General features: G+C 40.5%; 1 protein-coding gene across 3 annotated transcripts in view; it reads left to right on the top strand.

The window, feature by feature from the left end:
- cdh24b (cadherin 24, type 2b) overlaps positions 1-26,538 on the top strand; it is a 226,333-nt gene that overhangs the window by 103,868 nt on the left and 95,927 nt on the right. For all 3 annotated transcript variants that reach the window (XM_032565534.1, XM_032565533.1, XM_032565535.1), the window contains 2 exons: positions 11,449-11,743; positions 26,130-26,249. In XM_032565534.1, the coding sequence (XP_032421425.1) occupies positions 11,449-11,743; positions 26,130-26,249 (415 nt within the window). The remainder of the gene's footprint in view (positions 1-11,448; positions 11,744-26,129; positions 26,250-26,538) is intronic.

Here is a 26,538-nt window from a genome sequence, read left to right as displayed (position 1 = left end):
GAGAAACATTGTTGTGATGACGTACTTACGGGGGAGTGTTAGAGTAGGAGCTTCTTAAAGAGATAGTGGCCCAATTTCAAGGTGTGAAATTACAAAGTTAGTTTTCTGTTATGTTTGATTATATGCCGCATTTTTCCAACTGCTTAAGCTAAAGTTACTTGATTGTGGTGTAAAATGAGACTCTATTCATGGAAAATACATAAAACCATTCCTTTAAATATATTGAAATATGTTTTAAATGGGTTCTTTAACCTTTTGTGAGACTTGCGAGACCCATTTTTGAGTTTCTGACCAACCAGTCAAAATAATCTGTTTACATTCAACACCCTTTCTCTTTTTGCTTTTAGGTTTTTGCATTGCAGCTTAAAACTTTCTATCATTACAGCACATTTTTTCCATCATTTTCCACACAGACATTCTGACTCCCGCGTCCCAGCGACATAAAATATTCCCCCCAGCGGTGTCTCGCAGGGCACCACATATGTGGGCGAGTTGCCCTTTAAACGTACAGTCAGGCCTCCAGTGGCCTTTTCTCAAGCCTGTCTCTCTAGGCTAAAAATGCGGGCACAAAGTAAACGATGCTCGACTGGCGCTCTGAAGCAACAGAACACAAACAGTCGTCTGACTGGCTGCCACACACACACACACACACACTGCTCCTCGTACATCAGCTGATTATGATAATCAAAAGGGAGATTTGCATACTCTGAGGCTAAAAGCAAAATTTAGTTTTGAATAATGTATTGTGGAGGAAGAGAACAGTGGCAAGATGCATTGAACATCTCATGGCACTAAAGGAAAAGTCTAATAATAATGAATAATGGATGCTCTTTTAGGAAGTGTGTGAGTAAGAGGAAGTGCTTGAGTGCAACACGGAGACATTTAGTGAGTGTGTGTGCGTGTGTGTGTGTTAAGAAGGCTACAAGCATTGCCCTCCAGAGACTTCCTGAATTGGATCAAAGAAGAACGGGTCAACATGTCCACACCGCAACTGAATTACTGACGGTGTCTTAGCTTTCCAAAATATCAATGCCAAATCGATGCTGGATCGACGGTAAAGAAGTTAACTGCTGTTCTTCATAAAGGATTTAAAAAGCACTAAGACAAGTGGACAGGAAGCGGGACGTCGGGGTTCTCAATGGCGACGAGCGGAAATCTCCCTCACAGCCCACATCTACTCCGAAACAGAGTTTGATTAAAATTTCAGACGGAATTTGAAAACCTGCTTTCCCTCTGTAGTCACAAGTGGCCCTTATAGTCTGACAAGTTTTCTGATCTGAGCCATTTGATGTCTGATTGGAAAAGTGTTTTTGTTATGTGTACCCACAGTGATGAAAGAGGAGAGCGGGGCATTTGGATTAAAGTGTGAAAACTTGTGTGTGTTTGTGTCGTTTCTCATAATGACTGAAGGAGTTTAGTAGGTGGACTTCAGAAGTCCATATATTATTGTGATATTAATATATTTCACTCAAACTTCAGGATGTTAACATTTCACCACAAGGTTGCCTGGTTTGCTCTGTTTCTTTATTTGTTAGTCAGATTAATGTTTAAATGATGACTTGATTTTAAAGTAAGTTTCACCAACTGCTACATCGATCTTTTTTCTTTTATTCTGGTTCTTTAACGTTTGATTTGACTGATCCTGTTTTGTTTGAACTGTTCAACTAAATCTGAAATCTTATCGATAAAATGAAGCTGCTTGTTTTTTCCATGAAGTGATTCAGGAATAGTAGGAAGTAGAAGTGAGAGTTACTGTGTAGATGCTCTTAGTGTTAACATATTGTGTGAAATTTACTAGAAATTAGCATCAAAAAATGCATTTATTACATGTATTAAATATAAAACCCAGCAAACCAGGAAACAATGTTTGAATTTAAAAACCTGAGCAGTTGAGCAGAGTGGATTGGACAACTTGCTTTAAATATTTTACCGCTCTCATATTGTAGTGGAGCTAGATCTAACCACCTCTTGAAAAGTTGTACAAAAAGTTAAAGTAATCTATTCATTAAGATAATAGTGCTGGATTTCTTGATTTACACACATTTACAGTCTGGAAATAAGCACCGCATGAAAGAAAACTGCAGCAGCAGTATGAAAATGGAAAGACTTAAAAAAAAAAAAAGTGCAAAAATGATGCTGAAGATTCAGAATCACGAGGAAGAGCCACAGATATCCATTTGATACGGAAAAGATAATTGTAGCTTTTGACGGTAAATTAATTTTCTTACAAATTGGGCGATTTAAAATGTCGTTCCAGTCTTGCTTAGCTGTATCAGCTTCATCTATAATCACAGATGGAAATATCTGCATATTCATGCTACTGTTAATATACACAGCACGTCTGAGGCTCACATGGGACTCATCACTCGGCGTAAATATATACAGTCATTCGAAGCAGAATAAGAGCAGCCCATTAGATATTAAGTGTTCTCAAAAGTAAATGACCAAGCAGCACTTAAACAACAAACATTTTACCCTGTTTTAAGTGTTTAACATAAATGATTAAATGAACAATTGTTTATATGACTGAAGTAAAAGTGACACCTAACCCTCTGTGTGTCACACCCTTTGACTGAAATAGTTTTAGTGAGAAACTTCGTGTAGGTATTTAAGAGTCTATGAAGTCAGACTGAAGAAAATTCTCATCACCTTCATCTGTGAGATATTATGTTGAGTTTATGACAAAAATGTCCTTTATTCTGGTGCCAGAATCAACTGTCTGACGGACTATATTGCAGAAGTTCTGATATCTGTCTGCGTTGTCTGCTGGCAAATTTTATTCTGATTTCAAGATTTTTTGCACCTTGCCATATCCTTCTAAGTGTACACACAGGCACTTTGGTATCTTCAGTGGTAAGAGCCTGCCTGTTGTGAGTCCTGTGGACTGATTGAAGGGTTTCTTGGAGTCTTCTTTCATAGTGAAGTTCCTTGAACGGCCAGATTGTCCATGTTGGCATTGGCTTTAATTGTCATGCATTATTTCCAGTACAGCGAAGCAAATTCTTTTTTTGAACTCTTTAGCTCTCTTACCAACAGAATGTTATTATTTGAAACAGCAATAAAAAAAAGAAAAATCAAAATGCATGTCTACTATCCACTTATACTCTTGACTCCACTCTTGTGCAAAGGGTTCAGCTTCTTCCAAAGAATGTTGCATATTTCCCGCATATTTCAATAAAATCGTGATGAATTTGAAAGCTAACTGTTACATTTTGATGGCGTCTCTTCACAACTGAATTCTTAGACGGCATAGTTGTCCATCTAAGCCTGAGCTTCAGTAGCTGATATTCCATCTTCTTGGCTCTGAACTCTCTATAGGTCAGCTTGCTCATCTCTAGGTCAGTTGCTGTTGGCACTCAGAGACACACACGCGCGCACACGCACACACAGGTTCTTAGTCACGCGTTGGCTGCTTGTTCACTCTGGGCTGTAACTGTGCCAAGCAGAGCTTTTGCCAAGCCCGAAGAAGAAGAATCAGAGTCATTACACTGGTTTCTTGAAAGTTACACACACCGCCGCCCACACAGATACACTCACCTGTCAAGTCTCTTGCTAAAATTTCCAGCAGCAATAAAGCTCACTTTGACTCAAATGTGGACATGGAAAATTTACACACAGCCTCAAGCAAAAAAGAAAAAAGAAAAAAAAAAGCATTTGATAGGATGGAAGAAGGTAAACTGGCCACGGGGCATGGTTTCATTTCAAATTGGCTGTCGGAAGTCGTTTTGGGCCCTGTCCCCCGAAAAAATATTTCTGCCGTTTTTTCCTAAACGGTCGGCTTTCTCCGGTCGTGTCTCTGAATAGGGGGGACCCGCTTTAAATCGATTGCGCCGCCCGACGGGTCCTGGCCGAGTCTCACCTCGCCCAGCTTTGCGTCCGCCACAATTCAGTCGTGGTTGTCCCGCAGGCTCCCGGCTCTTTTGAATTCGCCAAAAAGGGGAAGATGAAAAGGCCTTCCTCTCCTCTGAGGCTTGCTGAGGGAGATTACGAGATAGTCGAGATATTTTCACACCTGCCGGCTTGCCCTTGCAAACTTTCCCCGATGCGTTAAGGGAATATGAACCCCGCTGCCAATCACAGGGATCAGCGGTGCCCCGCGTCGCTGCTATTTGCCCATTGGCATTTCACACAGGCTGCCAGATGATTTTCCACAAAGTTACTTCTCATGCTTGTGTAACCTTGTCTGCACAATAACAGCATCCACACACACACACGTACACGCGCAAACGCACGCAAACATGCCGAATTTGTGGGGAAAACATCCACATTCATTAGGTTAATGCACATCTGTGGGAGAAAAAAAAGAAAACACATTTTCTTGGTGTTTTTATGATTTATTGTGCAGCATAAATGTGAAATTGTGTGTATGGGATATTAGTTATTTAGGTAATTTAGAGGTTGGCAGAGAGTATTTTTCCTTCTCACTTTGTGATTTATGGTTATTACAAAAATGCGAAATCGAGTTTATGAGTATAAGCATATTACCTTATGATAATATAAATAATTGAGGAGATTTAGGGTTCTGGGGAGAGAGGGAGAGACAGGGTGTCGCATTCACAATGGCGTCAGAGAAAATGGAAACAGCCGCTTCTCAGGTTTAAATCATTCTCCGAGCGGAGAATTTGGCTTTTGTGTCCAGTGGTTTCACACTGTTTGGCTCTTGATGTATTCGATAATATATCAAGGGGGGGATATGAAACGTGGGATTTATGAGATCTGGCATTTTTCTCACTGAGAGGATGTGATATATGGTGATGGCCGGTGTTGTTTAATGAAATACAGTTTTGTTACTTTTGCTCTCTAAAAGCTTAGCAGTTCTGAGGACCGTGAAGCATCCGTCGCCGTTATTCCTTTTGCTCCCCTTGATATAATTTCCTATTAATCTTGGAGGCAGAGATTCGGGTGAGAGGTCAACCTTAAATGGATTTTGTTTTTTACTTAGGTTGAGCTTTTTTTTTTTTTCTTTTGCTCCAGAATGACTCTTAGCTGTGCTTTCAATCAGCACTGCCACCACTCAGTGAGGTAATGATGGCCGGGGCTTCATTAGGAAGCTCGTTAAGTCTCCTCGTTAAGCCGCAGGGCCGTTAAGACTTTGATTGTTAATGGCTTTTTGTTAAGGAGGAAGAGAACCCAGGCTCCTCTGGTGGTCCTGACCCACCGGATGTTTTGGCCAATTGCCCCCAGATGGCCTCCTCTGTAGACGAGAGGAACCCGTTACTTTAGATTAGTCCGAGTCAAAAATGTAGGACATCTTTTAAAAGAGCAAAACAGAAACCGTCACGCACACCAAGTGGGTAACGGTGATGGACCTGATGAAATGACTTGTAAAGGAAGAAAAGTAAAAGATGATGACATGAGTCTGTTTCTCAGACAGGAGCTGTTGACTACAATCACCAACCACTTTATTAGGTACTTATTTCTTGTACTGGGTTAGATTTCCCTTTGCGTTAGAGAAATGTTTTAATTCCTTGAGGACTTTGCTCCATGTTGACAAGGCGGCATCGGGCGGTTGCTGGTTTGTCGGCAGCATGTCCGTGACGAGGATCTCCCGTTTCACCACAATCTGACGTTGCTTTATTGCATTGAAATCCTGTGATTGTAGAGACCAGTGGAGTACAGTGGCCCCAACACCCAATTTGAGATAATTTGACCCGGCTTGGCAGAGATATTTTTAAAAAAATAAATAAATAAAACTTTGTTGGTATTAAAAGACCCAAGAAATCTTTCATTAAAAAACAGTGAACTAGCCCTCGATGTTCATTTATTTGAATTGTTTGGTCCAAAAACGTTGCCCAGGATTAATTTTCAACGTGTGGAAGCTTGTCGGAGGCTTTTGTAGCAGCAGCAACTCCGTTTCTAACCTGAAAACAGGAGTGTTAAGTGTAGATCCAGCAGAGTTTCAAGCAACGATCACTCTCTTTCACATCTCATAATAATCCCTTCCACTAGATAAAGTCACATGCTGACAGGAAAGTAGTGGTGCTTCTTGCGACTGACTTCACTATGATGTGAAATATCACGCTGAGATCTTGTCACATTCCCCGTAATAAGCGCTTATTTAAGTTGCCGCTACCTTTTTATCTTCATGAACCAGCCTGCCCATTCTCCGTTGACCTCTGACATCATCAGGCTTTTTTTTTGTGTTCACACAAATGCAGCTTGTCAGATTATTTTTTATTTTTCTCCTTTTTTGGACATGTTTCTTAGTAATCCCAAGAGGATCGTGCTTGAAAATTGCAGTTGATCAGCAGTTTCTGAAAGACTCACTTCAGTCCCAAAGGGAAAATAAATGTTGTAACTCAAACTGTCTAAGTTTCTTCTCCAAAAAGTGACTATAGATTGTGATGACCTCCTGTAGTGGTCTGTATTACAGCAAATGTAAAGCCTCCGACTGAAAACACAGTCTAATGAAGAGGATGCTCATTGTTATTTTTTTAATGTTCTTTATTTTATGAAGCATTCCTTTTTATGCAATTATCAGCTGTCCCCCAAACAGAATCAACCTTATTTATCCTCTTGTTGAGCTTTTTCTAAGTTTTTTTTCCAACAGATGATGTCTGAAAGGATTGAACTCATTACGACAAACTTATAGATGATATGCAGCATCTTTCTGAAAATACCGAAGGAACAAGCTTTCAAAGTAGATGCCGTCTGCTCTGTAGCTTTACTGTTGCACCTCCAGTTTGTCGTCTAGAGGTGTGTTCACATTTGGTCCGCTTTAAACAGACCAGAGTGTATTTCCCCGGACCTTTTGTGCAGGTGTGACTACACTCAAGCCTGCTGCGGACCAAACAACCAGACCAAGACCCATTCTTCTTTTGAAATGTTCTCAGTCCGCTTCCAAACAAACTTTGGTGTAGTTCGCATTTGGTGTGAATACAGACCGACTTTGATCTGAACTTACAGGAAATATATATTTGTTTGACTGCACAAGCCACGGTTACTAGACATTTGGATAAAAACGAGCCCTTAAGTGTTGCTAACGCAACTACTGCATGCACTTATTGTACTTATTGACATTAAGTTAGTACAATTCTCTGTAACCGATTCTCTGTTTTCTGCTTAGAAACGCTACTGGCAGCATATTGTGGGTCAGAAAGCGCAAAGCATCTTGTCTCAGTCAGCCTGGAGCACGCATTTGCCTACGCCGTTCTAAAATTTGTAAAATATCATAAAACTTACGTAGAATGAGCTGCTCTTGACATTTTAAATTGTTGTGCTGTTATTCGGAATAACAGCGCAAATGTGTACCGCAGAAATGCAACACGCAGGTTTTCCACGTTTGTTTTTTTGGGCTCTGTCCCACCACCGTCATGGGAGTCACGTTGGATCGTCACCGGTGCGACTTTATTTTCAAATGATGGTCCGCTTAAAAAAAAAAAAAAAAAACAGAATATGGAAGCAAACCACAACAAAAAAATATTATAAAGTACACTTTTGTTCCTGACCAAAACAAATGACCAAAGGACACAAGTATACCTTCATCTTAGCCGATGACAGGAGGTGTGCGTAGTGAAATGAATAGCAACAGTACAGGTCCCTGTGGTACTCCTCTGGCACTCACCACCTGGTCAGACAGACGCACAACCTTTCGGCCAAACAAACTGTGGTCTGCTGACCAGATCGTTATTGATCCGAGCGATTAGTTATTGATCCAGGCAACAACTACCTGTATCCATGACCTCGGTGAGAGAGACCATTTTTCACCGATATTCTGATGTTTGGTTTAAACTTCAGCAAGGAGTCTTCACCACCTCTAGATGCTTAAATGCACCAAGATTCTACTTATGTTAACATAAAAAGCGGTGCTAAATAACGTAGCAGGTGAGTTTTGTTCAGCGTTTCATTGGATTTTCTTGGCCTCTCTGGTGCAGTTTTGCTTTGCTTTTTTTTCTTCGTAGAGCGAAAATGAGGCATAGGCCTCATTTTTGTCCTGAACGATTGCAGCTCTCGCTCAGTTAGGGCTGGTGTATTGAACCAGGACTTCCCATAAAAACAAATGCACACGGAGAGACAATTCATCTGCTTTATTACTGTAAAAATATTAAGTCTTGTCTTTGTTGTTTGGTGTGGGCTCAACAGCAGATGGATAGTCTGCAACCAGGTCCCCGATGGGGAGAGAAAATCAATTCAGTTCAGCTCAATTCTGCTTTATTAATATAGCACCAATTTATATTTTAAAAAAAAGGTGAAACCTAATACAATGCTTTTTTAGAAAAAGGGAAGAAAAAAAAAAACAGTGGTATTCTCACTATTGACACAAAGAAAAACCCAGAGTAGAACCAGAGCCTAAAGGGTGACTATCCTTCTTAACATATTAGACAGTTTTGGCAGAGCACAGCAGGGTACCGAAGGTGTAAATAATGACATTAATTATAGTTTCTTTTTTTTGCACCTCCTTTATTTTCACAACACTGATACAGTACTTGCAGGCAAACCTTCGTGCTGCTAGAACTTAGCAGGACATAGGAATAGAGCATCTTTAATGCGATGCTGTGACAAGTCGAGACGTGTGCTCTCAACATGGCCCAATCCTTCCTTTAGAAAAGGGGTCTCAAACTCCAGTCCTCAAGGGTCGCTGTCCTACAGTGTTTAGATGTGCCACAGGTACAAAACGCTGGAATGAAATGGCTTAATTACCTCCTCCTTGTGTACATAAGTTCTCCAGAGCCTTAATGACCTAATTATTCTATTCAGGTGTGGTGCAGCAGAGGCACATCTAAACGTTGCAGGACTTCGGCCCTCGAGGACTGGAGTTTGAGACCCCTGCTTTAGAACAAAAGATAATACAATAAAAGTAATAAAAAGATAAACAGACACTAATAAGGGAAAAATGTGAGCATAAAAAATATCTATGTATCTTGATAACTTTACCTGCTAAGCACCCGCTTTACCATCAGAGAAAAGAGCAGATAGAGCAGAGAGATTAAGTATTACTGATTAGGGACTTTTAAAGCAAAATGATTGCACTTTGTTTTATTTTATTTAGCACTATCAGAGTTTAGAGGTCTGAATGGAAATCCCCTCCCGTTGCCTTTGAATTCTTATTTGCACAGTTTATTGGAAATTGTGCATCCTGTTACTTTGGCTTGACAATTTTGCACCACTCTGTGTTCGTCTGTCAACATAAAATCGATACAACGGTGAAGTGTGCAGTTGAGACATGAAAAATTGTGGAAAAGTTCACCTCAGTGTAAATACATTTCCAAATTCATTTTATGTGAGTAGTTCCCGTCAGAGGCCCTTTCCTCGTACCAACAATAAAACCATTTTGCCGTCCAGCGCCACCTGCTGATGGGCCTCACACACTTGTGCCGATGCACACGAAAGCAACAATTCTGTAATTGGGGAATTTGTCTTTCAGAAACCATTTCCAGAAAATTGATCTTGCATACTTTTGTCCACAGTTGAGAGGTTGGAGTGTTTATGGAAGTCTGCCACAGCCTTTCATTTCATTTCACCGAGTTGTTGAAGTGTCCGACGGGTACGGAAAACTGAAGTACAGAGCTGCTGGGATGACAATCCAAAACTTTAGTTTGTTTTCTGTTGGAAATATTTCTTTTAGGCCAAATCACCTTGGAGGCAAGCTTCTCATCATAGCTAATGTTTTCTATGTGCTCTGTGCTGGAAAAGTAGAAAGCCGCCGGCTACTAGCTGTTTTTGTAAAAAACCCACCATCAACAGCAAAACGGATACAAGAAACAGAGAACAACAGGATTGTTCCAGCTATTGTCTATTTGTGTTTGTTTTGTAGAAAATTCTCAAAATCTCTGTGTGTATTCTCTGCACAGTCCACAGAACCTCTCTTTCATTTATTTTTCCTAACAATATTTACTAGTTTAGCCTGTCCTATGCTAACCCCTACTTCAAAAAGATAGAACAGAGAAAGTGGTAATACTTTCTGTTATCTGGTGACCTTTGAACTTTTTTCTTTTGAGTCTTCTTCCTGTAGTGGCAACTTCTGCATTGAAGAGTGTTGTGCACAGTGCTACCTACAAAGGCCATATTCACACAAAGTTTTAGTTACCGATCAAACAATTATCAAATAATGGCAGCCAGGCATTGGTCTATCGTGATCTCTAGCAGACTTCTCAGGATGAGAAAAAGTGTTAAAAATAACTATCAACCATTTTGTGCAGCCCGCATTCCCCTATCAAATGTTAATGAGCAAGCTAATTATGGCTTCAAGTATTTGACAAAAATGGGATGTTTATTAGATATGTAGCGATTCTACTTTCTTTAGCTTTCACTTAAAATTCTGGACCTGAAGTCTCTGCTTGGTACAAATAACCTTGTCAACATTCGTGCTCATCGTCTGCACCTCAGGAAGCTGGCGAAGCCGAGCCATCCCGCCCCAACACCCCCTGTGAAAAATGGCAGTCCTCAAAGTAAATGAACATTCGCATTCACGGTATCCATTCTCATTTCATTTAGCTTAGCTGTTGCCACGCAACAATGCTTTCCCCCAGCTAAACCCTCTTCCTCGTAGCCCAGCTGCCTCTCCCCGCATCTCCTCTGCATCTGAAGTCACAGTGTCACACTCACTTGAGAGTGGGGGCTAATTTACCGCTTTCTTTCTATTTTTTATTTATTTATCTTTTTGGTCACAGTTGCTATTCCATCCATGTCAGAGCGGGGGGTAATGAGATTGAATCTGGATGCGCTCGCCGTGTCCCGCTGACTCGTCTCTCTCGTTGTGGGGCCGAGGACGGCGTGGAGCCTTCCCTGATGTTACCTCTCCCCGCGTGAGAGGATGCCGGTCGCTTTGCCGTCCCGCCAGGCGCTGATCCAATAAAACGCAACACGGGGGTTGTGATCGATACCAAACGCGCCACCGCCACGCAGCCCTCCAGTCTCACTCATAGACACCTATTAGGGAATAATTGATTGGCCTACTGTTCGTTATCCCTTCGATATGGCGCTTTCATTAAATCTCCAGCACCCCGCTTGTGAACAAACAGTTTTTCTGTCCACTCTTGCTGGGAACCGAAGAAGGGCTCAAAGTGTGAGCAGCGGAGTTTGTGTACTGGATATTTTTAAGATTAAGGAGATCCAGGTCCACAGCTGCTCATACAGTACAGCAGAAATAGAAACATGAAGCACCAAATAACAACTGCAGGAAGGAATAAAATAATTAAAAAAAATAACATTGTGAGGGAGAGCGAGGTATTGTCTGCTTTTCTTTTCTCTCCTTCTGCTTAAATTCATTATATCCTGGAGGCATGCAGAGGATAATCTGCTTGTTTTGTCTTCACTGCCTGACTGTCTGGAGAAAAAACAATCTTAATTTTTAACTGGTGTTTACTCTTGTCTTTCTTTCCCACCCATTGTATTCTTATCTTACCCCACCTCTCACTACCTTACATTTTCAATTTCCACTAATTCCTGTTCTCGTCTTTGCCTGCCCCCCCGACCTCCCCCTACTCCCTCTCGCCTCTTCTCACCTAGCTCCACACTGACATGGACAGGAATGATGGCCGCACCAAGTATATCCTGCGAGGTGAGGGGGCGGGCTCGGTGTTCGTGATCGATGAGAAAACGGGCAACATTCACGTCACCAAGCCCCTGGACCGGGAAGAGAAGGATGAGTACCGTCTCATCGCCACGGCCACCGACAGGCAGACCGAACGTGCCCTGGAGCCGTCGTCACAGTTCATAATTCGGGTGCAGGACATCAATGACAACCCTCCCGTCTTTGATGAAGGCCCCTACAGCGCAACGGTGGCTGAGATGGCAAATATAGGTACTGGAATGGGGGAGGGAGAGGGTGAGGTGGGTTCTGTGTGAATTTGGGTTTGTTAAAGGAATGTACTGAAGAATCAATCATGGCGAAAACGAGTGTAATTTGTTTCATCAGCATGTCTTTGGAAGTAGGATTGGAAGACTTGTGCTACATCACTTCATTTTATGCTTTTATTGAAGAAATAAAAGCATAAAATGATACAACAATTAGTATCTTTTTAGCTTTCCACTGCAAGGAACAGACGCACTGTTTACAGTTACTTTTCAAATCTCCACACCTCCATGTAAGCACACGGCACTGGTTGGCATAAACAAGGAGAGGATGATGAAATTATCACTGAAGTCGCAATTGAAAATGTTATTTTTCAAAAATAATGTGATGCATTGTCTATTACATGGGTGCTCAAGTCCAGTCCTCGAGAGCTACCTTCCTGCAACTTTCAGATGCATCCCTGCTCCAACACATCTGAATCAATGAATGGATCGTTGCCAGGCCTGTTCAGAGCTGATCCTGGTCTGTTGGAGTAAGGATGCATCTAAAAGTTGCAGGGCGGTAGTTCTCGAGGACTGGACTTGAGAGCTACTGTCTCTATTATATGTTATTGGATATAGATATACAGTATATATTTTCAGTCCACAGTAAGTGCTCTACAAATGTCTTCAGCAAGTTAACAAATGTTTTGAAATTGGGAAACCCTAAAAGACGATAAGTCATAAAATGTTTTCGCCTTGCTAGCACGGTTGTTGTCAAAGTTCGCTAACTGTTAACCTGAAGAGAAGAGTGCAGACATCTGTTGGTCAAACATTTCACAACGAACAAAGCTTTAAGAAGATATAGCGTCACCTAGCTGAAGCTACATAAGCTAGTCGTAGCTTTAGCTACAAGGACAAAAAATGAGACCCACAAAAGTGGATATAGTAGAGGTGGAAGGGATGAGCTCTTTGTTCTGCTAGCTGATACATTACGGGTTGCAGTAATATTATATAGGACTTTTTCATCCATCCATCCATTTTCTAACACCCTTGTCCTTAGTGGGGTCGGGAGGTGCTGGTGCCTATTTCCAGCTAACGTTCCGGGCGAGAGGCGGGGTTCATCATGGACAGGTCTGTCGCAGACTGACAGAAACAGACGTGACTAACTACCGTGCACACACACTCACACCTAGGGAGAATTTAGAAAGTACCTGGAAAGAACCCACGCATACACAGGGAGAACATGCAAACTCCATGCAGAAAGACCCCGGGCTGGGAATCGAACCCAGGACCTTCTTGCTGCAAGGCAACAGTGCTACCAACTGTGCAGCCTATAGAACATAAAAAAAGTTTATATGAAAATTAAATAGAAATATGAAAACAAACAATTGACATGATGCTGGTGTTGGTGATGTCACACTGCTAGTTGTCCATACCACTAAAGAATTTTTTTTATTGACTATGGAACTTTATTTTGAAATGTAACAAAGACTTCTGGAGCACAAAATGAGTAAATCTTGGTAGACATTTAACAGTTAGCTTAGTACTGTATAGACAAAATAAATTTAAGTTGAGATGCAATTGCAAAAACCTTTGGCTTGATGTATTCATCGTATAGTACAGATGCTGCCAAACGAACCAGTGAACTCCTTTATTTGGAGGTAAACATAACTTTGTGATTTGGGGCCATAGCAACATCAAAAACTATTTATTCTGTATAAAAAGGTGAGCAAAAGCTTAAAAATCTCACTTCTTTGTAAACCGGAGCTGCAAACTGTTATTCTTCTGACAATTTAATGTAAAAATGTCTGTAAGACAGCATGGAGTGGCATTCAAATAACATAGGATAAATGTATTCATTCAGTTAAGGCCAGTTATTAAAGCACCTGACAAATTTCTCGCTTACAGTGTCGTGTATCAAGCAGTCTGAGATGGCAGTTTCGTTGCAGCACATTAATCAGAGCCCTTTTTTTAAAAAAATCACAGTTATTCAATCCGTCTTTCCTCACTGAAGGAGAAACATGATTCATTAAGGTTTGGACACCAAAAACAGGAAGCCAAGGTCAACCAAGAGAAACAAATAATATCACAGTAACTGCAAACTCTGTCTTTTTATGCGTAGTTTTCTTTTTAATGATGTTTCAGTCTCAAAACTATTAGTATTAAGTTCAAGCAAGATTCATGTAAATAATAACTAAAAGTCAATTTAAGCTGAAACCAAAACCAGTACAAGAACTTTAGTGTTTTTATGTTTTGTTGCCCTAATATGCTCCACAAAAACTTTAGTATAAACAGAACAATTATAAAGAGGACACCTTGTTCCCCGAGGCACTCCAGAAGGAGTTTCAGTGTTATATAGCAAATAAAGATACACACTTTAATATTGGCTCCTAAGTCCCTATAGTAAACCTTGAGGCATTAACTATTCAGCTTATAGTTCAGTGTTTTCCATGACATCATATTATTGACCAAAACTTTTAGTTATTTCTTAAAAATAAACAGGTTTTTGGAACAATATTGACTCCACCTGCACTATTTTGCCACTCCGCTTAAAAGTTACCAACCATGTGCCAATGTAATGGTCACAACGTACATTTAAATATTTATAAGAAAACATGATTGTCTGTTCCATTTTTAATATCTCCCGACTTTTACAGCTAAACTTACTTTCTTACTTTCACCTCTTCTCTAGCACAAAATGTTGATATAATCAATATGACATGACCGTCCAAATTGAGGTCACTTTGGAAAGATCATCAGGTGCATTTCAGTTTGTAAAGTTGCCTGGGCGTGAAACAATAATAATAAAAAAGGTCATAACAGGGCAACTCCAGAACTACTTCCACTTCACTTCATGTCTAGGCATCAAAAGCAGCCGGGTGACTCTGTGAGACAAACTTAAAAAAATATCCTGTCGTCTTCGTGTCACAAAACCCTCTGTCACGACTTCTCACGACGCTTCTAAACAAAGCATTCGTTAAGCATTAATCCATCCAAAGCGTAGTGAATTATTAGATTTTACAGGAAAGAAAGATCATTGTATTTACTCCTTTGACAGGCAATGTGATTAATACCTGAAGATTTAAAACGGCTAATGTTTAATCTAGTTTTAAATGCAAATTTGTGTAGTGCTTTTCAAAGCCATAGTGACCGCTCAGAGCGCTCCTCACTATAGTCACATTTATACACCGGCATGCAGATCGGTAGGCAGCTTGGGGGTCGAGTGCTTCGCCCATGGGCGTGTCGACATGTGGCGGGAATTGAACCCACAACCTTCCGATTGCAAGACAACTACCCACTGTGACAGAATCACCCCTGATGCAAATGTACTTAATAAACAAGAAGAATTAAAAGTAATTAACTTGAACATCTTGCTACAAATGGTGAAATGTTCAACCAGCAGACAGGTTGTTTTCCTGGAATTTTTTTCTTTCTTTTTTTTTTTTTATCTTAAATACCATTTTTACTGCCGCGCCTGAGCACTGAGAGCAAAAACGAAATGATAAATAATCTCAGTGACAGGGATAAGAACTTAACCTGACACAGTGGGGCTATTGAAGTTACATTCTGTATACCAAATAAGGCTGTAGCATTTTATTAGTTTACTGTTTAATCAAAATAAAGCACCGGCCAGTGACTGCTGTCGAGCGCCAAAGTGATGGATGTTCCACTTGAGCGCAGCGAGACAGTATTATTTCTGTCTGAGAGGGGCTGAGTTGTCTGACGACATTTTGTTCGAAAGCCTTTTAGCCTCCATGAAGATGTCCTCTACGGTGGAAAAAAAAAAGTAAAATACGTTAAAAAAAAACAAACAAAACACACAAAGTGGCTCTTACCGGCAGTAAAATAAATCAATAATGAACTCAGCGTTGGATCTTTAAAAGCCTGTATTAGGTTAACTGTAATAAAAAGACCTATTGTTAGAATCACTTAAGTAGAGACATTAAACATTGTTTGCAACACAAGACGGTATATGTGAATGTCTTTTTAAATGACGCTTTGACAGGTGCAGTCACACATCTATTATATGCAATGAAGCAATGCCATAACATTGATGCCTACAAGGATTCCTTTTGCAAAACGAAACATTTTCTACACGCACTTACATTCCAATGATGTTCAAAATGGATGCCAATGGCAAAAGAGAGACAACTGAGGAAACCTGACATAAAAACCAAGAGTTTAAATTCTGCATCTGGTTTCAAAGGACCTTTCAAGCAGCTTACATTTTTTACTTTTTTATTTTTTTTTTACATATCTCAAATGTACCTTTTGTGCTGGATAGAAACCAACTCACTTGTTAGCTGCTACCAGTTTCCAGCGTCTTTTAGGTCTGACCCGTTGATTTCAATAATGAAACCTTGGATCGCAAAACATAAAAGAGAGAGAGAGAGAGAGGGAGAAGAAAAATGTTCTGCGGGTTCTTTGATAGAGGTAGCGGTTCTGAATCTGACTGCGGATGAATACATTAAGAGATCATTTATACATGAAAGCATATGTACTAAATTTTATCTGATATTTTTTTCATGAAGCTTCGAAAAAACGCGGATGAAAGGGCATAATTTTGGTTGATGTCGATGCAGACCGAAAAACGGTCGGAAGTTCTTGGTATGTTAGCGTTTGTTGTATAGAAGGAAAAAGAAACATTCATCTTGAAAACTCATTAGAAAATTGGATGAATCTGATCTCAGGCAGTTGACTGGTGCATTTCTATATAATATGATTATTTTCAAATCCAAGACGAACAAATACATTTAATTATGCATGACAAAAGTTAAAGTACTTGGTTTATTTTTATTTTTATTTTTCCTAAGCTAAAACAAAGTCAACAGGATTTTTTTCTTACCTATTTTTGCTCAACTTCCTTATCGCTGATCCTCTCTTTTCTGAAAAGTAGTCTAGGTTCAGATCCAGCAGTAAGGGACAGACGATAAGGAAACATGTTCTCGGTGTGATATACTTTTTACTCAAATACGACTGAAAAACATTAGATTGTCGGGTAATAAAGCCTAACCACAACTGAGACTAGATTTCTGATTTTTTTAGAATAAAATTACAAATGTGTCATACAACAGTGTTTTCCTCCTTGATTAGTTCTTCTGTCTTAGGTTTCTGTCACACTTTAGTGTTACAGGTCATCAACCAAATTTTAAAATCTGTCAAAAACAGACTGAGTGATTGCAAAGTGCAGGGGAAAAAACAAAAAAGTCAAATCATATCAACTTAGTGTTACAGGAAAACACCCCTACCATCTTGTTAAATCATTAATTAACTGTAACTAGTCATAACTATAGTTAGTTATCCCTAACAAGTAGCAATTAGGCCAGGATAGTGTTAGTTTCATTGTTTGAAACCTTCATTTTGTATTTACTAAGCTTACCTTTGTCTAAAAAAAAACGTAAAACCTGTAGATGTGACAGGAAAGTGTAAAAAATAAAGATTTTTTTTTTTACAGTTCAGCTTGTGTTAAATTCACTACTGGCTACATCTTATTCCTCTGAACGTGTGATTGCACATTGTTGGATTTTAGAATAAAACGCTAAAAAACAGAGATCGATCTCCGAGTCTACCGAATCAACACCTGTTTTAGGCTTGCGTTTCTTCTTTTTAGGCTCTGAAGAGTAATCTGCAAACATTTACTCATGTTAGACTGGCAGGTGTTAAAATATATCCCTTCCTGTTCTGTGCAGATTGGATCGCCGCCGCACGTCTTCAGAAAAAGCTTTTAAAGCTGCCAGGAACTAAAAGCAGCACACAAGCAGCAATTGTCCAACAGAGGGGAAAAAAACCCTCAACTTTTCACTTGTTTCTCTTTGCCCCAACAATTTTCTAAACAGTCGCTGCAAGAAATACACAGCGGTGAGAGAACGGATTTGCCTGTTTTGCTATTTACAAGGTTTTTTTTTCATGTTTTTGCCACTTAAATGTTTCAAATTGTCGAACAAATTTAAATATCAGACGAAGACGGTACCAATAAACGCAACCTGAATGCACAAAGTAACTGGTGCAGCTGAGTTCAATTCCTTTAGCCACACTCAGGCCAGTTCTCAATTTAAAAGAAAAAAAAAAACATAGTGAGAGTCATTAACTCCAAATGGTGAAAACATTTGGAGGAACAGCAGTGAACCTTCCCAGGAGTGAACGACCAAAACGATCCCAAAGTGCAACGACGACTCGTCCAAGGACAACGAAAACCGCTGGCCTCGCTTTGCCTCAGTTAAATTGTTTATGAACAATCCACCGTAAGAGACGAGTCAAAAATGACCCGAAAAATGAAAACCACTGCTGAGCTAAAGAAACGTAAAGGCTTGTCTCGGTTTCGCCAGAACGCCTCTTGATGGTCCCCAAAGATTTTTGGGTGAAATACTGTGAGAACTAATGAGATAAATTATACTGTTGGAGAGGTGTGTGTCTCTTTAGCTCTAGCAAAAGTTGACAGCATTTCAGAAAATGATAATATTGTGTAAAATATGGCGGTGACAGTGTGATAGCCCGTGGCTGTTTTTCTGCCTCGGGTACCGGGGGGACTTGTAGCGGGAAAATGGAATCATGACTTGTGCTCTCTCCCAAAAAATGTCCTGAAGGCGAACGTCCCGCTATCCGTTTGTGACCTCCAGCTGAAATGCGCTTTTGGTTCTGCAGCAGAACGACGATCCAGAACAGAGTTTGCTTCTGAATGACTTGGGGAAAAACAAAACCAGGAGTGTCCTAGTCAAAAGTCCTGACCTGAATCAAATTCTGATGCTGTTCTTTGGGTGACCCAACCAGACGTTAGGTTTCTGATTTCCTCATCTGCGTGTCAAAAACATACAAAAGTTGACACGTGTATCTAATATGATAGCCAAATATAAAAAGTTGATAAGCATACAAAATACTTTTACAAATATTTAATGAGTGGCTAAACAAATTTGCTGTCAGCTGAGAGGTCAGATGGTGGAGTTCATTTTTTTCTTATTTTCTGTTTCTGCCACAAACTCTGCCCCTGTGTTCACCACCTGCCGCTGCAAGGCTGGGGAAAGTCTTGTAGCTGGATATGCTCAGACACACAGATCTGTCCAGCATCGCAGAATAAAATGCAAATGACAATCCAATTTAAATGTAATGCTGACAGAATCTGCAGCGAGTCAGATTAACATCTGATTGTCAACGGCGTTGCCGCCAAAGCCGCTTTTTATAATGCATGACGCCCGTCGTCTCTCATTACGGTACAGAGTCCACATGCTGTACCTACAGTGACTAATTTAAAAGATGTACAGCTTGTGATTATGCACAGGTCAAACGATGTGGGTGATATTAATATGGCGATTGATTTCATGGGGAGCGTCCCTTGTTACGCAATCTTTAGAGGCTATTGCTTCTATTTCTGCTCTAACGTCCATGCTGTGTCCACATGCATGAACGGTAAAGGTATACTACTCCATCTGAATGATTTAATCACTTTTAATCAGACAAAAAACACATAAAACGTTAAAAGCAAAACCATGTGCCTGACGGGGTTCCTTTCTGTTCATGTTTGCGCGGCGTGCTCTCTGCTGCCGCTTTGGGACGGCGCTTAATTGCTGCCTGAACTGTCCTCTGCGCTCATTTAGACGCTGACATCCTCTTTAGAAACGTGTCGAGGAACTGATGTGACCATCAGTAACTGAAACCATTAAACCTCCAGCGACAAATAATGTCTTCTGACTCCTAATGATCCCGGCGTTCTGCTGCAGCGTCTGGTCCTATAAGCTAAAAATTTAGCAAGAATTAATTGGTCACGCCCAATTGTTTTCCTGCTCCAACTTGCACATGTCGACTGCTTTAATAAAGCGGGTGCTGTTTTAAGCATATTGAGGCCGAAGGGGGTCAGTTCTTCAGAATAAGCAGGACTGGTTAATTATTGTTGGCATTCGAAAGGCATATTGATTCTCGTAAATCCGTTCAAATTCAACACACATTGTTTACTTCCATGGCTGTCAGACCGTGGCGTCAGCAGGTGTGTTGTCTAGAGTCTGAAACTTGCGCCGTCTTAAACATCGGAGCTGTGAGGGACATTGAGAGTTGTCCAACACTTCTGACGGACTACGCTAATAGCTGCGGTGTAACTACTGTTAGCTATAAAATCTAATGATAGTAGGTTTCTCACTATTCCATGCATTAAAAACACAAAAGAAAAATGTTACAATGCTCGATCTGCCACTGAGATACAAACTGTCAAAGCTGCTAATGATTAGTAGATATTTTAGCTACATTTAATATGCAAGGCAGCACAGATGGGACAAGAATGTACCCTTCTGTAATGTTCTTTTAATTAGAGTATTGTATGTGGCCCAAAGCAGCACATAGCTATTGATATGTAATGTGGTGGCGGCCATGTTGGATACTAACCTAGAAGTGTCCAACATGGAATACATGTTGGACGCTTCTGATATTCCCAATCAGAAATCCAGGTTCAGTAGGCACATCACGCTCTGGTGGCACTTAAATCGCAAAAACAAATACTTTAAAATTCACCTAGACTCATAGTCCAGGTCTGGTGTCTCAAGACGATCATAATTTCCTCAATCATAAATAAATGAAATTAAAAAAATAAAATAATAGTTCATAATTATGACCACACTGGTTTCTCTTTAAGCTGAATTCTGTTTGGGCATTTAGAACAAAATGCACTTTATTTATCAGGTATATAATATTTTCTCACTGTTGAGTGAACGTCATTGTGATCTGTCATTGTAAAAGCACTTTATTTTCTCTGTCACTCACACATTTTACTCTTTGTTCTGTTATGCATAATGTACAGTACAGACCAAAAGTTTGGACACACCTTCTAATTCAATGAGTTTCCTTTATTTTCATGACTATTGATATTGTAGATTCACACTGAAGGCATCAAAACTATGAATAACACATGTGGAAATATGCACTAAACAAAAAAGTGTAAAACAACTGAAAATACCCCTTATATTCTAGTTTCTTCAAAGTAGCAACCTTTTGCTGTGATTACTGCTTTGCACACACTCTGCATTTTCTTGATGAGCTTCAACAGGTAGAAACCTGAAATGGTTTTCACTTCATAGGTGTGCCCTGTCAGGTTAATAAGTGGGATTTATTGCCTTATAAATAGTCATGAAAATAAAGAAAACCCATTTTAATTAGAAAGGTGTGTCCAAACTTTTGGTCTGTACTGTACCTTGAAACATGTTTACTCTAGATTTGCATTGAAGAAGAAAAAAGTGAACAATTTCAGTACGTGTGTTGAACAGGCTCTGAAAAACATTCAGAAAATAAAAGCACTTCCTGTTTGAGAAAAGATGAGAAACTAACAAACGTTTACCTATTGCTTATGCTAGTTTTCTACCTATACAAATGTATAATTCTATTTTTAATAGAGTTAATGTGATACTGGGACATTTCAAAGATAATTTTGTTGACTTTTTTTAAATGACATATTTAGAAAAAGATTACTTATACAAATGTGAAAAGATGTAGTATTTAGTGAGGTGGTACTTGAAATAAACTGATGACTTAGTTGAGGCTTGATGGTGACACAGAGATGAAATTCTTGCTAATAACGAACAAACACAATGTTGGCGAGTTAAAGATAATAAACCAATCTTGTTAGGTCAGACAGAAACAGTTGTTCAAAACAGAACTCTTTATTTGAATGTTGATAAATATGAATGAGAGAGACTAAGGCAGAACCTTATCACGGCTTCTAGGCTTATTCACATCAGTATTTTCACCTGAAGACGGCAGCAGAATGCTCGCCATGGTGATCAGCCATAGTGACGGGATTGTCAATCTAATCCTCCACAGAAAAAAAAAAAAAGAAATCCTGTACAATCCAATAGCAACTCTTGCAACAGAAATGACATCAGAGCAGAGCGGGTGGACTTTTGTACCCTTGTAGCAGTGTGAATTTAGTAGGACAATCACTGTCTGAGATTGTATTTCGGATCACGTTGGCAGAGTTGATTGTACAAAAAGGCCAGTATGTCCCAAAAGTACCCTCATCTTCATTTAGACTGTGCCCGGGCCTCTGAAACGGGTTCTACTCTCGCCTGGCAGAATTGCTTTTAGGAAAACTTTTGAATTTGCTACAAAAACAGCCATTATTCTACATAATTCCCCCCCTAAAGTATTTAGTTTAGAGAAGTTCAGAAAATCTGGCATGGGGTCTTCGCCATCTGCCACTGAAAGGTGTTTTTTTGTTTTTTTTGTGCTTCCCCCATCCAAGTTTCCTCTTGTGCAGAATTGTTTAATTGAGATTAGAGTAATGACCCCCCGCCTGCAGGCTGCCGGGGCAGAGTCCGGGGAGACGATGCAGGCGAGCGGTATTTAGTAATCCTATCAGCCGCCTTATGAGCTTCTGCTCCTCGCCGAAGCTCACGTCTTCAGATTGAGTTGTTCAGTCAATCATGGATTCGGTATTTACTCACCGATTCAATATTTACCAAAGCACTTTCCGCCGAGCTTGACTGAGGAGATAGCGCTGCGCTAAGGATCCCATCAAAGCCTCGTTACATGAGATTTTCATGGAGGAGACGCATGGAGGTGGAGGCGAGGACGTCTCCTGCGACAATATATGCGCGCAAAGCTGCACTGGAACGGAGCCAGTTCCTCCAGTTCGGGGGTTTTGTGTTGGTTTCACCCGACTGGTTGTAAACATCCCTCCAGATGTGTATCTGCATTCTGGGAGAATGACTCACATCTAAAGTTTAACCTTGACAATAAAGTCCCGGGATTCTCGTACACAGAAACTAGGGATTCCTAGATTCCAAGGCTTCGTCCTCGGAGGACAGACGTCTTAAAGTAAGAACAGGCGGATGAGTGGCGGCGTGAATATTTGATCCTCGTGAAGTGTGGCTGGCTGTGAAGCGCGGCCGACGGGATGCATACCAATCAGTTTTTGCCTCCGCTTTGTACTTGTTGCGTCAACCCGCATCATCGTACAGTCTGAACCCAAAAATTGATTTTTTTTTTTTGTCTGCTGTCAGAGACATTTATGTCTACTTACTGATCTGCTGATGAGTTCTACATGAAAAATGTCTGAAATATAACAAGAAACAAAGGCAGGCTTTGTGCTCTGCAAGCAAAACTAGTCCAGGAGTCATGACATAAAGTACAACTTTTAATGTTTTTTTTGTTTGTTTTCAAAGTAAATGGCATTAAATCACATTCAGATTGTTCAAATATTTTAAAATGGAGTCAAATTTCCTTTCTCGCTCTCTGATTCTGGTAAGCAGGAGTCTCAAAGGATTTTTAGCTTGCCGGTGCCTGACTGGAATGTAAAAAATTGAAAATGCAGGCACTGAATGCATCATAGCTACTCCAAGCAGGTCACACTAACCACAACCCCTGAGTGAACAAGACAAGATGGCTACTTTGAGCATCAGTCAACATGTACTCTTAATACATGAAAATCAAAGTAGAACCTGACCTTAAGGCGCTAAACCTAATTATTGCTGATTCTTTAGTGTGCTGTTTAGCGTGTTACACACATTACATTTTTAAAAGTTGTTCAGACACATTATGACTTTGGGTTCAAATTAAATCTGGGTTGTTCACAGCCACTGCTTGTATTCAAGAAATAGTCTTCAGTAGTGTCTGTTAATTATGGCGATGTCTTTAAGTTGTCTGGATCTCTTTTTAATTTAAAACCTCTGTCAAACTGTAGCACATTCCATGATTTGTTGGCTTAAAAAGATAGTGTAGAATATGATTTTTTTTTTTTTAGCATTTTGAACGTTGGTAAACAAAACCAGACTGAGAGAAGAAAAGAATGCTCCAGAAAAAAACAGGTAAAAGAAAAAGTACAACCCAGTGATTTCCATTAAATTATGTATTGTTGTGTCTCAAAAGGTCCAACAAAGGTCATCATACATTTTCAAACTCCTCTGCGTTTCCTTTGTCAATAAAAGTTAGCTTTTCCAACAAAGTAAAAATATATTTTCTTCACCCACATTCTTATTGGTGGGTCAATTTTTTTCCACATTAAGGCAATGATTCTTCTCACATTTAGTAGTCCAAAGTCAACTAGAGACATAAGAGATATAGAGTTTTACATAAAACAATGTCTGTCTTGTCTTTCTTCAACTGTGGCATACCTAAGTCGGTCACTATCTAATCCAGGCTGCCACAGAAGTCAGTGAGTACTAAAATGTTGGACATTAGCCCCAGTGCTGTGGAACTTACTGAAACATTATGTAAATGTTACGGCAATTTATCAGTATTGGTGCTTAAAGGTGCAGTATGTAACTTTTATAAAAAATGTTAAAACTGTCACCATGTCTTGTCAGTGTAATACGAGACAGATAAGATCGACCATAGTAGCTCAGAGAACTACTATTAGCTAGAGCTACTTCTGTCGTCTGAATGCGCCACTCCTGACTAAAAGCAACCAATCAGAGCCAGGAGTGCCTTTGTGCCGTCAGTCAATCTGATGTACTCGCTGCTAAATGTCCTAATGGCGGAGAAACCACTTAAAGTTACAGGGAAACTATTTATCCACTGTCATTGGTGGCCATGCTGACTAGCTTGTGCTTCCATGACGGGCTACGCTAGCTGCAGCGAGCAAGAAGGAAGCGGAGAGGGGGGATTAGTAGCGCCACATGGAGGGAGATTGACAGCACTAAGCCCCTCCTTCTGTCTTTGATTGGTTGTATCTATATAGCAGTGGGAGATTTTTGCATTTCACAGAATATCTGATACCATACTGTCATGACATAGCGACAATTTTAACAAACATGTTAAAAAAATATAGTTTTATACTGCAGCTTTAATCTCATGTTAGTATGCAGACGCTCTGTCTGGACTGAAGATTAATTCACCTGAGCTGAATGTTTGAAGCGGCTCCAACGGCATGGCGGTTCGACCTGCTTTCTGATCCTTTTAGCTGATAATTATTGGACTCTTGGGAACACCCATGAACTGTATGCAGGGCATTGAATCTTCATCTTTATTATGAATGAAAATATGCGTCAGCAGCGTTAACTCAGGTTTACTTGAGTTCATGCTTGTTTTGCTTTACGCCCATCACCGCAGTTATTAACATGCCTCCTGCGTGTAACGATGACACTGATACTCGGGGTTTTCTTGAGCTAATTCACTTTACTTTAGTTTAAACAGAGACCTTAGTCTGTCTGTCCTCCAAATAAAACTGTTGGCGTTTTACGCGTCCTCATGAGATTATCTGAAGGACTGACAACAAGCGGATTTCACTCTAAACTCCTCACCAGTAGAAGGAGATGCCCATCTTGATTTATTCAGCTTCATCTGAGGATCTCTTCAAGCTAAAAGACAGTTTGCCTTTTCAATGTCGCCTGCTCAGGATTCAAGCGACTTCAGTGGCAAAGCTACTTTTAAATAATTTGCATAATCGAGCATAGGAAAAAAAGCTCTTTATGTGGAGAAAGGCTGTCAATTCAGCATGACATATATTGTGGTGACTCAATCTCAGTGGAAAAAACCGAATCAGAAATTGAAGCTTTTATACTAAAGTGTTCAATGTAAAATTCATATTGCTAACACTCACATCGGAAAGAAAAGGTGACCACCACTCGGCAAAGATTTAAACAGCGTTCCTTAAAAATGTACCGTAAACATCAGATCTAATGGTCAAAGAGGATAAATATGGACAGACCAGTTGCGAATTGGTTCAGCAGCGAGGGATCATGTAGTCCCAATTCCAGTTTCCACACATTTAACCAGTAGAAAAACACTCCTGATTGTTTCCGCTGTGACTCTCTCTGGGTATTGATCACAAATAAACCACCGGCTCCTACCGTCCTCCTCCCTCTCGACTCGAATTTTCCCTGAAAAACACTCATTCTGGTCGCCCCTCCGTTTTTGTTTTTTTTTCTTTTTCTACATACACACACCTACACACGCATGCAACAAATGGGCTTCGGTTACTGTCGTTCATATATTCATATATTCTTATTTTTGCTTACAATTTAAAAAATAAAAAAATAAATAAGAAGAAGATATCCTGCCAAATTGACACTCCCTGATCCGTGGAAAGAAGATTTAAAGGGGGAGCGAGAGGGAGGCCAGTTGAAGAGACAGACGGTCTGATTGAGAGAGGGAGCGAGAGGGAATTGGAGACGGAGATGAAGAGAAATGAAGTGAGACAGAGAGAATGGAGGGAGGGGAGGTAGGTGACTGGCAGGAGTGAGGAGGGCGACGACGGGGATGTGTGTGGCGGGCCAAATGAACTATTTGTCACACTGGTGTTGGAAAGAGATTGAAAAACGGAGCGGGGAGAAGACCGGAGGTTGTCCTCACGCGAAGCTTCGCACGCTCCTAAAGTGCGGTTGGTAGTTGGGTCTCTTGATTCTCATCCTCCTCCTTCACTTATTTATCGTTTTCCTTTTTTCCCCTTGCCTTTCCTGTCCTCGTCTCCTCTGTCTCTCCTCCTCTGTCCTCCCCCGCAGGCACGTCCATAATCCAGGTGACAGCGACAGATGCTGATGACCCGACATACGGGAACAGCGCCAAGCTTGTGTACACACTGGTGCAGGGCCAGCAGTACTTCTCCGTCGATCCCCAGACAGGTGAGTGCACGCACACGTACCCGCCCGCACACCCCCACGCACACAGGTGGTGCAGAGAAAAGCTGAAAGGATGGACAGATGTCGGAAAGCAAACACTCCTGCACGCTCTGCGGAAAATCAAACATGCCCAAGTTGCTGAGGAGCAAACAAGTGAATTCAGTCTTGACTGATGATCAGTGCACAGATGCAGCTCTGAGGATATATCTGTGTGGATAGATGGGGCCTGGAGGACCCACGCGTACGTGAACGCTGGTTGGCGTGTGTGTGGAAGCGTTCAAACACAGTTGGG

Source organism: Xiphophorus hellerii, chromosome 6, assembly GCF_003331165.1.
Source record: "Xiphophorus hellerii strain 12219 chromosome 6, Xiphophorus_hellerii-4.1, whole genome shotgun sequence".
NCBI classification, from domain to species: domain Eukaryota; kingdom Metazoa; phylum Chordata; class Actinopteri; order Cyprinodontiformes; family Poeciliidae; genus Xiphophorus; species Xiphophorus hellerii.
The sequence above is the reverse complement of the archived record's forward strand: the minus strand, read 5'-3'. Positions and strand labels throughout refer to the sequence as shown.